At 39.4% G+C, this 15,230-nt stretch overlaps 2 protein-coding genes across 2 annotated transcripts in view; one reads left to right on the top strand and one right to left on the bottom strand.

Moving 5' to 3' along the window:
* Positions 1-445: 445 nt before the first annotated feature.
* LOC102805819 (uncharacterized) lies at positions 446-12,401 on the bottom strand. Its single transcript, XM_006811811.2, has 3 exons — positions 12,056-12,401; positions 3,346-3,826; positions 446-2,830 (listed from the first exon to the last, which is right to left on the bottom strand). Exons 1-3 carry the CDS (start codon positions 12,108-12,110, stop codon positions 1,813-1,815), a joined length of 1,554 nt encoding a protein of 517 aa, XP_006811874.2. The 5' UTR covers positions 12,111-12,401; the 3' UTR covers positions 446-1,812.
* LOC100376247 (polyamine-transporting ATPase 13A3) overlaps positions 7,697-15,230 on the top strand; it is an 83,796-nt gene continuing 76,262 nt past the window's right edge. Inside the window, exon 1 of the mRNA XM_085508642.1 lies at positions 7,697-7,724. The gene's annotated coding sequence lies outside the window, so the exon portion shown is untranslated. The remainder of the gene's footprint in view (positions 7,725-15,230) is intronic.

Here is a 15,230-nt window from a genome sequence, read left to right as displayed (position 1 = left end):
AAAACGTAAAATGCCTTTTTTATTTCCTGTAGCCTGTACCAGCTATCACCTCCAAGGAAAGAAACACGGCTTGATGGAAGTTATGAGCGGAGGCCAGAGTTGCGGCAGCTGATAGGACAGAATGGAGACGTTCGGTGGAGACCCTATGTTCCACTAGACATCTAGAGGATAGTTCGTTAGATAGGTTGCCAAGGAGATGCATTCTATCACCCATGTACATGTATTTGGTGTTATTTCCTTGATTCACATCCTGTGTTAGTAGCAACAATGAATTTAAAATCTATCGTAGTTTAGTTTTCCCCGTTAGTATCGGAGCCTCGGTTCGGACGTAACAAATTGGCAGTTAGGTCGTGGCGTCTGAAAAGTATTCTCTACAGTACAGTACTGAAACATTTTTTAGTGTATGTGTTATTGTAGTTTACAAAAAGAATACGTACATCGACCCTCACTATAAACATTAATTTATTGAACAATAGAAATCATAACTGCATTACAACAAGCTATTGTCATACATTGCATGCAGGGATATCGTAAGTCAGGAGTCACGTGACATAGACACATCAGTTATAACTGTAAATCGCTATAATTTTACGAGAACAAAATTTTTCGTTAATTCGCGATTCGGAGAAAATCGTAATATTTTCAGCAGTGAAAATTGCACTGAGGTTCTAAAACATCTCGGAAAATATTGTTCTCATAAAATTTAATCATAATGACGAACGCGTTACTGTAATATTTAACCATGGTATTCAGAAAAAGTTGACGTGAAGGACAAAACAAGTCTCGCAGCTCTCTCGCTATTAACGAGATCTCCGCGGCTATGATTTTAAGCATTATATGGTTGACACGAACAAGATACTAGTATTCTCATTTCACCAATATTCAAACGGCATCACTGGAAATATCGTAATTCATAATATTAAGATTAGTTTAATTGTTGGTATTTTCCATATATATTGTGTTAATCTCTTTAGAAGAAGAGAATCTACACGGGAATTCTTCGAATATACCTAACACAGAAACTTGTGTTGTTCTTCATAGACAAGGTTCGAGTTTCGCAGTTACCTTAAAAACTCTGGTCCACGTAGTTGGTGTGAGTGTATGTGTGTGTGTGTGTGTGGGGGGGGGGGTAATTTCGCTGCTTAAACGTTCTATAGCTCACCACTGAGAACACCGGGAAGCACGAAAACAAGCGCATATCACCACCGCCCCCACACGAAAACCAACTGATGGCGCTATAAACTCGAAACTGGTCTATAATGTTCCATTTTTTCCCGTCATCGCGTCGACTATTTCAGATACCACGGTCCCATAGATTACACTACGTGGTCTGTTAGCGCCTGTGGTGGATATAACGAACTGAAATATATTAAATAAATAAAACAACTCAACTTCAGCATGGCGTTAGGTAATACACCCTCACCGATAGTAACTCAGTAACTCACGCCAATTATTCGCCGAACATTGTACCAATAACACGTTTAAACACTCACATATAGTAAATAGTTTATAAGATTCCGATTTCGAAATCATGTCTTCAAGCAACATTGTCGTCGTGACTGTGTCTGTTAATCACGAGAGGGCCAGAGAACAACAGTCTGCACATGCGCAGTCCGTCTTTAATTTGAAGCTCATCATTTGAAATTAAAATATTTAAAAATTGTTTCTGTTGTTGTTGTTGTTGCGTTGTTGTTGAATATGTGTCGATTTGGGACGCTCACGCTCTGTTGATCCACTAGGACACAGCTGATACTTTGAAACAGTATATCTTCACATGACCCTCAATAATGACGTCACAGAATGTTTAGCAAGTCATTTTTTCTTTTTCAATGTTCTTTTTCTCTTAAGAGCAGCCAATTCTTTTTCGTATTCCTCTTTTTCCATGTCTTCCTCGGATGCTGATTTATTTTTAGTCAAATTTTCCTTTGAAGTATTTTTTCTGGAATTTCGTTTTTCTTCCTGAGTGTTCCCATCATCACTGTCGTCACTCTTATTACGCTCACCTGCCACAGAATTTGTTTCGGTAAGGAAAACTTGGCTTTCGGTGGGTTCGTCCTGGTCATCGGCTTCGGTTTTCCCAGAGTTATCATCGGACGGGTTCGGTCTAATTGTCTCTTCTGGCTGTTCCTTAGGTGTGTCTTCGGAATTTTCCGCTGATTTTCTACTTCCCGGTCGAGAAGATTCGTTCGGACTGTTCAGTTCGGGTGATTTTGGCGATTGCTCGGCAATAACTGACTCTCCGTTGTTTTCGTCGGTTTCGCCTCCAGAATTACTGTCCGTATTCTTTCTAGTTTTTTCGGCCCCCGCAATTTCCGGTAATTTGACTGGTTTCGGTGACTTGAGACGTCTCCTGCGTGGTCTACTTCGCTCAGTATCTTTGGTTCGGACTGACTCGGGTATTTCCGGAAGCTGGCTTGATCGTCCATCACTGCCGCTGTCAAGAAAGTCTTGCAACGAGTATACATTGGTGAAACAAGGTGGCGTCCCTTGCCTGACTAAATCATTAACGACACTAACCAAAGACCTAAACTTCCAGTGTAAGATTTCATATCTGTGTTCGACGTCGTTCACTTTCTCTTCGGCTGTTATCGTTCGATGGTGCAGTTTGCCTCGCGTGAATGTGTCCAGCTTGTTCTCAAGTTTTCTAGCCCGTTCCGCTTCCTTGTCAGCCCTCGCCCTCTCTTTGCGTCTTTCTTTTTCCAAACTCACCAAATCTCGGTGGTTTTGCTGAATTTCCTTCTTCAACAATTCAATCGATCGCGTTAATCCAATTTTGTTTCCATGCGTCTCAGATTCCGCTTTGCTGATACGGTCGTTTGCCCTCTCGAGTCTGTAAAAATATGCAAAATACTAGTATGTTACGCAACAAAGATATTATGTTACGCGACAAAGTTATTTAAATTCGTTGTAATACTTAGTTTAATGTAATAAGCAATAGATTGAAAAATAATAAAAATTTCCGTTATCAGTGCCTCGTCTGAATTATTGGTATGTACATGTGATATTGAAAGTAAGTCTGTTGATAGACGATTGGTGGGTTTCTATAACACATGATATGTTGTTCGATTACGTCAGTTGTGCCAGGCTGGTTCGCAGTTCGTGCATGACGTAGTTCGTGTGACTGCACTTGTCTATGAGTTCGCGTTCGAATATACACCTACTTATGCGTTGTGTTACACAAGTGGATACATTAAGGGCTGTTTTAGTTGTTTTATAACAACCAACTGCGACCAAAGTGAACAAAATGGCAGATAACTGGCAAAAATGGCAAGAGTCACCGAAAGCCTCACTATATTCAGGTCTATATTCAGAGCGCATTCGTTGTTGCATTCTTCTATACCTTACCTCATGCTCTCTGCTTTCAGTTTACTGGTGGTATTTATCCATTTAGTTTTGTTTTTCTCAGCTTCATTTTTCAAGTCTTCCATTTCCTTTTTCATGCTCTCCCGTTCTTGTTCTTTGGCTTCGTCCACCCTCCGGTCCATCTCTTCCTTGTAGCGTCTTTTCTGTTTGCTCATGTCTGCGAGGTGGCGTATTTTGATCGTGTGAATAAGCTTTTTCAGCTCTTCAAATTTCTTTGGGTAGATCTCCAGCAGAGGGCGCACTTCATTTAAAAGCTCGTTGCTCTTCTGTAGTTGTCGCTCGGCCCTAATGTTATCGTCAATTGTGCTTGTCATGGCAGTTTCAGCGCCTTCGCGCGGTGAATCCGCGTCATGCTTTATCGGTTTAGATGTTTTGACCTCGTCACTCAATTTGTCAATATAGTGGTCCATGTCTTCCATTGTATTCTTAAATTCACCTGCGAGCTCGTCAATCGAAGCGTTTTCTGTAAATAATAAAAAAATAAGTCTCAACTGTACTAAAAATCGGTTGAATATTTCGTGTACATGTATAAGGTTTTGCGCCTGTAATTAAAATCCACGTGCAATTAAAAAAAAAAAAAACACTGCCCGAAACACAATGTACGGCTAAAGCAATAAGTTTAATGTTTTCTTTGTGACTCAAAATAGATAAAGGGTTAACCAAAATTGTCATTTTTGAAGCAACGATGAGTTGTAAAATAAAAGTTTTCTCGGCACAGTGTTTACGGATTCACTTTTTTTTTCGTGCATGAAGTGCGCCCTCACTTCTATTGTGTTCATAACTCGTTAATATTATGAAAAAAAAAAGATGGGGTCACCAACTAATCAGATGGTGAAATTAACATCTCTAACCATCGCTCAAGTGGGTTACTAAGACGGCAGAAAATCTCAGAAACATGGTATGTCGTATTTTTGGCATTTGTATATTGCAATTTACATGTGCTTCTGTAACCGATTAAACAATTAATGTTAATGAGTTAATAAGATTAAAAGTAGGCTCGTTACACGAAGTACGGGCTAAGATTTAAGCTGATTTAGGCTTATCTAGCATATTTGCATTTCGGCTAGACCCAATTGCGTCCACGCACAGGGAGGGCCAGTCGTTAGCACGGGCTAAGGGGTGCCATTAGTCGGTGACCTTTGGTAAGCCGCTATTTACGAACGAAAAATGGATGACACGCGCGAGGTTCTATTTCTGCTGCTGGCATGTTTCGTTCCCGGGTTTCGTTCTAATTTTGAAGCGACGTGCACAGGAACACGAGAGGAGACGGACCCAACTTATTTGGATGCACATAAACAGTATACAACGGGCGTAACAGAATACAGAGTTTTATTAATGCATGTCGTAGACAGCGAACCAAATTTATTTTGTCTACGATTGGAGGTGCTGCATGCTGTACGCTCTACTACAGTGACCCGATTAGTGTGGAAGCGAGCGCGGAGTAATGACTGGTGGAATAGTGTCGTTATACGAACATGGGACAATTTTTACACCCAAAGGTCGCCGCAGAGGGCGCTTAGCCTGGGCTAAGCGTTCGCGCATACTTCGTTAGCCCGTGCTAAGGTCTAGACCGCGTCTTAAATTCGGATCAGATTTAACCCGTACTTAGCATTCCTTAGCCCGTGCTAAGCTTTCACGCACGTTTTCTTAGCACGGGCTAAGGAATTTGACCTCTTAGCCCGTGCTAAGGAGCTGTGCGTGAACGCAACTATTGAATATGAGATTAGAGTCAAACCATAACATAGGCCCAGTGTACGATAGGTATTACATGTACATATCAGTGTACGTATAACCGCTGGTACTTTTATTTATTGATAATTGAGAACTCACTATCAGTTGGCGAGAGTGACACGTAATTAGTGTTATGGCTAGTGTGTGTGAACTTCAGTTAAAACTACAGGACTGGATCTGATGTTTGAAGATTAATTTGACTGTTATTGAACACTGATACTTAACTATTGAAACTGTTCATGTGTCGTGTTTTTTTTATATGTACCTATATTTTTTAATTGACTGAATGATTGATTGATAGTTATTGCTGAGGCTCATTTATTGTTGGTAACATTGGCTTTGTTTTTGACGAATTAGCTAATTTTATTATTCACCAAGAGACTGCTTTGAACATTTGAGCTTAAAATCTAATTACCTATATGAAAGTCTTTTTTTAGTTGATATATTTTCAAAGATATCTAACCTCAACGTGTTCATAAGCATAAGCTAATCATTGAATCATTGTTTATTTTATTGAAGTAGATTCAAGAAGATTATATAGTGTGCTGCTTTGTTCTGTGGCGCCATACTTCCGGTCTTTGTGTATCTTCTCGTTCACATTTCTTCCACTGTATCAACAATCTGTGAGGCTATGTGAACTGTGTTTTATACTTCAATGGGAGGTTTAATGCAAAGCCTGAGTGTGCGACCATAATATGCGTTGCATGAGTCACACGTAACTCCCATACATAACAAGACGCGTTACGAAGACCGGGCGCTTTACAAACCTGGAAAGGTAATTTTGAAAAGCAGTATCAAGATCGACAAGAATCGCATGGTTTTTCAACAACTCACTGCACTGACTGGTTATAGCAGTACATGTATCTTGTTAGGAAAACTATGGAAATTATTCTGGAAAGAGTGGTAATCGAAGAGAAACATATTCATTCTGTTTTATTGGCAAGTTTATTGGGCATTTCGCTGATTCTGATAGACATGTAATAGAAACAATTAACAAGTGTTCTATGCTGATTCGTGTTGTCTCCCTATTAGGTTACGGGTAATACCAAGTTGGACATAGTTTGGCAAAGATTTAGAGCTAAAATTACATATAATTGGATATGACCACATTTTAATAGAAAAAGTCGTATTTCAGTTTGGTGATTCATTCAAATTCGGGACTACCAAAGTTGCTGAAATTAATTTTTTTGATCGGAAACACATAATTACCATGATCACAAATATATCTGTGAGTACTTTTAGGAATAAGGTATCGCTACCTCAAAGCGCGCCGAAGTCTTCGAATTTCGTGTAAACAAGCAATAAGAAATGTCAGTTGTGATTTTCATTTCAGCTTGTTTAGTCTTTCCGTCCTAGCAACTATTTTTTTTATTTTTAAAACTTCTCAGCTTCTCATTTAATCCATTTTAGATTAAGGCGTTCACGAACGCCATTGACTTGAACTCAGAAAACAATTGTAACGGCGGTCGGGTCCCGGTACATTAGGCTATTTCGAATTGAGGTCACCCCTTGCAGAATCGCCACCATATCATAACCCGGACAATAAACTGTTGCCAACATTCCAGCTCGCGATAATTCAAGTGGAAGAAACATCTGATAACACTGGGGTTTCACAGAATGCGTAAATGTGTTTTATGGTAATTTATATTTTTTTTTATAAAACATTTATCTCGAAAAATACTCGCGCTTCTGACATTCAAATCCGAAGAAGTTGATTGCATTGGCCACAGGAATCATTTGGTACCGCCCATTACCCATGAGACTTTGTCGCCTTTTTTTAATCATTGACCGATTTACTGCCATTAACGCACAAGGTAGAGATAGATCCATCAAAATGTGTTTAAAACGCTTGAAATTAGAGAGATTGGATCGCTGAAATATGTCTGAGTATGTCATAGTCTGAGTAACACATTGGTTTCGTACAAGTGTAACCGACCGCAGTCACGGTGGAGTACAATGCGGGCGCTATTCATCCACCAAGCATGTGATTGGTCAAGTTATTTTCAATCGCCGTTTTAATTTATAAATATTTATAAATATTTTATATAAAACAAACTCACGCCTTCTTGAAACCCGGTGTTACCGTTTACCCATGATTCTTTGCGTGAGCAAGAAGACGAAAGCTTCATGTAAGAATATTCACATATTTACACAGAGGTAACGTACAACTCACAAATATTCACAAACTACTCCCCGCCTTGTTTTTTTAAAAAAATTTCTAAAAATGTTTTGAGAATATTCTCCGAGATTGAATGTTTGGCTTCACGTACACCATATAGACAGAAACATTCGGCATCAAAATGGCGCCCGGCGGGATTAACTGTCGTCTGCCAATCCACCCAAAGCATCATCTCATTTTTCTAAACATTCATTATTTAATTACATCGGTTACAACATATACAAAATATCCGTCACTCAATATCCGACCACCATCACATCAAGCGAGACATCCAGTTCGAATAACACGCATGTATTTGCATTATGTAAAACTCTTCGCAATCTACGTGATGTTTACGCCGCACTGAAAACGATCTACTTCGGGATACTTAGAAGCTGTTTTGAATAGATACATACATGACAGCTATTTCGGAATAAACAGTCTGCGCAACAATTGAGGAATCGAGACTGAGGTAGGACTAGTTCTGTTGTTTCAGCAATATTTTTATATTTCATCCCAACATCGGCCGCGGCGTTTTCCATTGGCGACGATTTACCGACGACTAAATCACACAGCGTGTGCAGAATGCCCCGGTTGAACGGTGCATCGAAACTGTGAGATAGGATTACTGACATATTACTAGTATTATTGGAAAAGCAACAAAATAATCAGCGGTGGTTTCAGTTATTATAAACCGCACAATGTGCACATCTCTGATCCATGCTGTTTTTTTCGATTGTTTTATATGTACCCCTCGACAAATTCCACAAAACGTGTTAACACGAACATCTGTAACTGCTGAAACTTGCTTGCTTTGCCGCTGAAAGAGGTGGCTGGTATGTTTCTACTGCAATGATGCTATATGTAGGCTGAAGTGAAGTGGGTCGCATTCCCGTGGTGTGACCTGTTTTTGTGTACTAATTGAGACGGTGTTCTTTAAGTATGTAAGATGGCAGTGTCATATATTTGGGAACGTACCCCGAAGCACTGGAATAATATAAGTAATGAGTTCACTGACTCCGTTAGAATTTAAAAAAAAAAAAACACTACTAACACGACATCCTTAAATTCACGGAGGAAATGGCGTTGTTTAGAACAAAAAAGATATAAAAACAGCTGTAAATAGTTATGTCTGTGAATGTTTGTGATAATAGTTTCCAATCATGGTTTTATCCTTCGTATTACGTGACTTGTCGCCCCATTTTACGCATTTTTTTACTCGGCGAATCTGATTGGTTGTATACATCACGTGCGAGCAACATCGAACATGACGCGACGCGTAGTGGCAGCGGCGCTTTAAAACTATCTAGACTTCACCCAAGAACAACCTTGACTTTTGTACTAGTAAATGTTTATATAATTATAGGCTAGAGTTTGTGACTGCTAACATCGCCTCCGACCAATTCAATTTACTTTCAACTGTATCAGCAACCAGCATGTCTACTTACAGCGGGACGGTCGTCATCTGCGCACGCATGGGAATTGAGTCCAAAGCGATGATAACAACACACGATAAACGCAAAGGCTCATGGGTAGACGCTTGTTTGTAAATAGTGACACGCTATGGCCATCTGACGCATGCGCAGGCGACGACTACCCGCTTTAAATTTGAAGTACTGAGTATATACATTCACTAATTGTTTCTATTCGTTCTACGTATGTGTGTATAACAATGGAAGACGCGATAGTAAATGTTAGAAAGTAACCAATAAAAGAGAAGAACAATAACCACTTCATTTATCACCGAATAGTTGATTGATTTATAGGAAAAAATGTTTTGATGCTATATGTCCACTCTCTTCTACAAAAGAAGGCACAAATTTCAAAACAGCAATTAAACGAGCAGCACTGCCTTTACATCGCGTCGTCGTGTTCCCACGTGACGTAGATAACTTTAGTAATAAACAAGTACATTGGTAGTTTACGCTAAAATCGAACGCGCTGAGCGATGACCGCGGCAGTTATGCTGACGTTTATTACTTTATTTCATGTTGGAATGAGCTGTTGCACTGATCATATGTACTTCACTGCTTCATGTCTAACACGTCTGGTGATCATTACACGACGGAAGAGCTACGAACAAGACTGAACCAAAATGGAAGATTTGATGACCGTTCTCAGACGTATTCTTTATTATACATGTTGACATACATCCCAGATTGTAATTTATCTTACACACAATATTTTAGGTCGCGTGCAAAGGATGAGAACTAACAAGCGATGCAAATGTGCGTAAATTTTTAATTATTAGTACGTACCAACAATTCGTCACGTGTGCATTGGCGAATACAATGTCGTCGGCGACCCCAAACACGTTTAAAGGAAAACTAATTAATTTGCATCAGTATTTTCTCACGTTATAGATGGAAGCATTTTCTCAATTGTTCGCAACTATAAAATTGTTTTAGTTGGAGTTATAAACTGGATATGATGTCACACTTTACCCACAATCCTTTGCTGGAGAATCAAGATGGCGGATTACTTAATACTGGGAAAAGTTGAATATCTAAAGTGATAACAAATTTAAATTGCATTCTCCTACATTCGTGGAGCTCTTTCATTAGGGAACATTGTGTTGTTTGGCTTGAATTCCCCTTGATAATTCAGGGATGCCATTCAACACAGGTTATCGAACAAATGACATTTAAATACTCAAGTTATCAGTATTGCCTCTTTGAAAGGCGGGATGTCATGAGTGTCACCCATACTACAGCTATGCTTATTCATTATTCCTTTATATACTCCCGTGAAGTGAGACGGTTCATTTGTGTGGAAGTGTTATACATGTTTGACAACGACAAACACTACGCTCCTTGAAATTCTACACTATTATACTCAAGGCAGAAATTATTCGAATTTCTACCCAAAATAACTCGACGTACTTTGTTTTGATTTTGTTTAGTCTCTCGGGAGGTCATCGGTGTCATGTGTTGCTTCACAATTTTGTTTTTAGGCTCTGGTGGGTTGCTGTTGATTATATAAATTATACTACAAACTACAACTACCACTGTAAATATATTCGTTAAAATTAAACAGCGGAGTAAGTGGGACACGTAATAATATACTGCGGTTACTAGTGGTTCTCAATTTTCTTCGAGATTCTGTTTTCACCTCTACTTCCGTGCCCTTCAGTAAAAAAATAGTTCAAATAAACTCAGTGGGGCTGAATAAACTCCATGGGAGAGATATTGTAACACGCATAACGCCCAGAACTGCTAGACAACCTATTACGTCAAATCATGCGGTAATTGCCTTCAGAATGATTGCGTTGAAACACGTACTACAAAGTACATTCTTGTGACACTTCTCATAACCATGCATATAGTTGATATTTACACTAGCGGCAATGAAGCATTCCAACTGAAGCGTAACAACCCACGGTTGTAACTACAATCGATGTTGATTGGGAATTGTCAACACGTCTTTGTCGCAACAATTGTTAACGTCTCACAAGGTCGAATGGGAAACCTCTAACTGTGCAGCGCAGCTAACATACACTAGCAATGCCGGTCTATTGTCGACGTTAACTGCACGGTCCTTGTACTGTATACAATTAAAAAGCAATCTGATCCGACATAAACACCGTATTTCTTACCTGCCTGAGTGTTGTACCAGTACTTATGCCTCTTACCTCATAATGACATTGATCAAATTCCCAAAGTATCATTTCCTCTACGTTTCCAACCGATTTTGCCCATTGTCAAACGCAATATGTGCGTGTTTTTTTAATTAATTTAAATCCGCCACCGCCGTGACGTATTTTAAAGCAACACGGCAAGGAATACGTATTTCGATATCTGTGGTGTATTTAATATTTATCTTTCGAGTGTTAGTTACTGTTCTACCGAGAATACTCCATTCGATGACGCCAAAAGACTGGCTTTACATGTTGCATATTGAAGTCGGTGGCGGTGTTGTCATACACGTACTGAACCTTCATGAAACATGATTACCGCACAGACAGCACCGTGACAGATTGCCGCTCATATCGCTGTCTATGGATGTCGCGACGTAACATTGTCAGCACTGTACACGGCACGGATTATGCATTACATTGGCGTGAATCATCGTTTTATCTTTCCAAAGTTGTATCTTCACTGTGCGTGTGAATGGCACACACGGTGTCTTATATTTACCGAGAAATTAACAGCGTTTCTAAAATGGCCGCGCCCTTTAAAGGCACCAGAGGCTCCACGCAGCGCGTGTTCTAACTTTATGAAAACAAAGAATGTATATTTTCACGTGTTTTATGTCTTATGGGACTGTGTTGTGCTCAGCATCATTTGATCTGAATCCTGTGACGAATGAGCAGAACTGGGGTTTAATTTGTTGATATTATAAAATGTTATTATTTATGCCATTTAGCTCCGCGTTCCACAGCACGTATAAACAAGGCTATGAACTGGCACGCTTGGGACCTATATGGAACACTGGAACACGACGCTACACTCTGCCCTTAGAACTATATACATTAGAACATCAGTATTCACATGATATCAAATCTAATCTCACAGTATAATTATTATATAAATATTTAACAGGCACGTGCAAAAATGAGTTTTATAGAATGACGTAATTGACATCGAATTGCATAATACACCGTACATTACTATTTGGCGCATCCGTTATTTTGAAAGCTCAGAAAGTACCCTGAACCCTTTTATGTACATCGAAGTAAGCTTCAGTTGTCGTTCTGTTATGATCAGAAGTGAAACGAATGCGAGTGGAACGACTCAACAAAATTACCAAGTTATACCCTTTACACCACACGCGAAGGACAACGGAGATATCTAAAAAACTTACTGTTTACGTCTTCTCGGGGGCTGACTCCGAGGTTCGATTCTTGTATGTTGCTCATGTTTCTATTGCCGTATTTAACAGCGTCTGAGTATTGTTAGCAACACATGTACTCCATCGATCTACTATTCCTTTGGTCTTTTTAACTGTATGTCTGTTGATGACTTAAGCCCATATTCAGGACATTTGCATGGTCTTGCCGGTACCGTGAACGTTTGACGCTTGAGAGGCGTACCCTCAACCATACAATGTACGTACTTTAGCTGACACGATGCAAAAATGCGCCACATGAATTCACCTCGGCATTTAAAGAAATAACAACAGTCGAACCACCCGGATGGATATTGTTATTTAAATTGGCTACCTTTCTTCCCTTCGTTAACGGTTTACCGCTTCACGGGTTGCCTTGGCGCCGCGTTGTCCCGGTGAACATTTCTTTGCATAACCGAGAGCTGGCGCTATATACTTGGCGAGACCGGAATGTGGTTGGCGTGTTTCAAGACGGTACGATGTTGGCCAACAATAATGGCTGTGAGAATGAACGGTGCTTATAAAAAAGACAACGCAGTCAGAATAACATGGCCGTCTGTTTCCAGGCAATCCACTTTTTATTTTAATTGTAATTATTGTAATTGTGTAAATACCTTTACACAAGTCGTGCCTTCTAGCTTCTGTGATGTCAAACTGAAAATGACGTAGAAGTTACGTCACGAAAGTAGTGAAATCGTAATTGCACGCGGGAATTGGAAAATACAGATTACAATTCCGATTTTTAACTGCAACAATTGCACTGATTCAAAACTAGTTTGACTGTAATAATCACAGTGGTCCTATCCTTAAAATTTGTTTTTATATAGAACAAACTTAAAAACTGGATGTACGTGAAATTGAAATCATTCTAAAAATAAGGATTTGGAATTACTTTTGATGAATATTTTCGAAAGGTGAACCCATAATACCACATAGGCGATTCCAGCACACCGGAACCGGATTCCAATTATTACATGAAATGCGAGAATGCTTAGGCTCGTGAACGCGGATATAACAACATACACTGTGTGGTTGGAGAAATATATTTTTGTTTCACAACCTTTTTTCAATGAAAACAAAGCCTTTCCCAGATTAAACAATTTGCGAACAACCTCCATTGTCACGTGATCACCATAATTTTAGGCGATAAAGCGTCCGGCGTAATTAAACCAAATATCTGCAAAAAAAAAGTATTGACAAAATGCTAGAGGAAAAAGCAAAAAAGTGCGTCGGACAATCTGACTATTTTCTACTTGTAAGATAAAGTGAAAATGACTTTTTTTTGATACAAGGTCAAAGTATACAAAGTTTATTATTATACTTTAATTGAAAATGGATGGGAAAGTCAAGTCCCGCAACAATTGTCTGCAGTCGCCATGGTAAATTAAGCAAAATTACTTCCCATGGAAATGGTTAGCGGTATGTCAATATCACGGGTAACTGCTCGCTAGTTTCGAAAGCTGAACAAATATTTGTAATTGGGAATGTCAGTGAAATATGTGTCGTCAATATAGTTGGGTCGTTTGCGCTTTCGTGATGGCCGAGGTTTTTTTTGGGGGGGAAGGGGGGGGTGAGGGGGGTGAGGGGATGAGCTGTTGCGGTTTAATATACGAACGGTTAAGTGACGTGTCGTGTTCGACATGGGTCTCATACGACGTATAACACACATGTGAAATGCACTGATGGTTTGCTCTCAAATTTATCAGCAAAGACTCTCATAGAAAAAAAAATGAACCGCATTTTCTCTAAACATTATGTCGATTTTGGATAATTTTTGATTTTTTCATTGATTTCGATTACATATATATGAATGCATACTGTATGCGATGTAAGTTATTCTCGCAAATAGAAATACAAGTGCACTTTTATCTTCAAGTTGGTGGTTCTCTTCAAAGTAGATTGATTTTTGGTGCAGATATTTGAAATGTTCTTCTTACAGTAACCATTTAACGGGTAACAGGGAATTGAAGTCTTATCTGTAATTGAAAACTATCGCAATATATATTTTACACTACAAATGTTATACATTATTTCAGGGTCATTATTTCCATAGCTCATAATGGATGAGAGAATATAGTCTGACAACTAGGGTATATTTACCACAGTTCACTGGTCTGAACATAGTCACCACACCTAGCCTGGAACGTGCTAGTCTGTCTTCTATGACGAGTGAAATCCACCCCCATCCACCCATCGTAACTAAAACTCTCTGCACATATTCACTGTCTGAGCGTCAAATTTGTAAAAGAATAAAACCAATCGAAATATTTGCCTGAACATCATGCGCGTCGGCAAAATCATAGCATATTAATGTCTTAAAAGAAATATCTGAAGGAGGACAAAAATGTCCCGGAGTTGAATCGTCGATTTCGCTCGACGGCGTTCCGTGTTGTCTTAAATACACACCTCATATAAACTACGCCCTCTAGATATGGATCATTTCTTCACTGATGGACGAGTCTTTACTAGACTCGTCACATCCGACAATGTACAACACACACTTACATAAGGTAAGGTTCATGCCAGGTTCGGCCACGTATGTGCAGTCGGTCCGGCGAACCATTTATTTAACAAAACATACTAATAAAGCCGACTAAAAACGGCTGCCATTACATTGCATGTAGTGTTCAAATTGAAATAAACTAAATGAGAGAAAAAATAACTTACATGAACTGCAAAAAAGATCGACCATTGATGCTCGAAATCAACATTACTCGGTTAAAGAAACATTTAAAATAACTGACAAAAAACATCGACAAAATAGTAACCCCCGTTACTGGCACGCCGACCGCCCAGGAAAAACCAGGAATGAAAAACCCTTTGAGGAAAAAATACCTGGAAACCTGTACCCGTCGCACTGTCGATCGTGCCCAGGGGAAGGTGGCGGGTGTCGCTCTGTATTATACAACAAACTTACAAAACAACAAGTTGAAAACTGCACTGTAGCGAGACTGGCCTAGATTGACATTCAACCTTCTGTCCTCCACTTAAATACCCCTTGTCACATGACCCCACATACCATACCCGTCTGTTTGCCATCTCGCACAGACAATAGTTACCCGCTATACTGCGAAACGCGGTTAACAATATGTCTTTACTAGACTCGTCACATCCGACAATGTACAACACACACTTACATAAGGTAAGGTTC

The sequence above is a fragment of the Saccoglossus kowalevskii genome, chromosome 15, assembly GCF_978046115.1.
Source record: "Saccoglossus kowalevskii chromosome 15, keSacKowa6.1, whole genome shotgun sequence".
Taxonomy (NCBI): domain Eukaryota; kingdom Metazoa; phylum Hemichordata; class Enteropneusta; family Harrimaniidae; genus Saccoglossus; species Saccoglossus kowalevskii.
The sequence above is the reverse complement of the archived record's forward strand: the minus strand, read 5'-3'. Positions and strand labels throughout refer to the sequence as shown.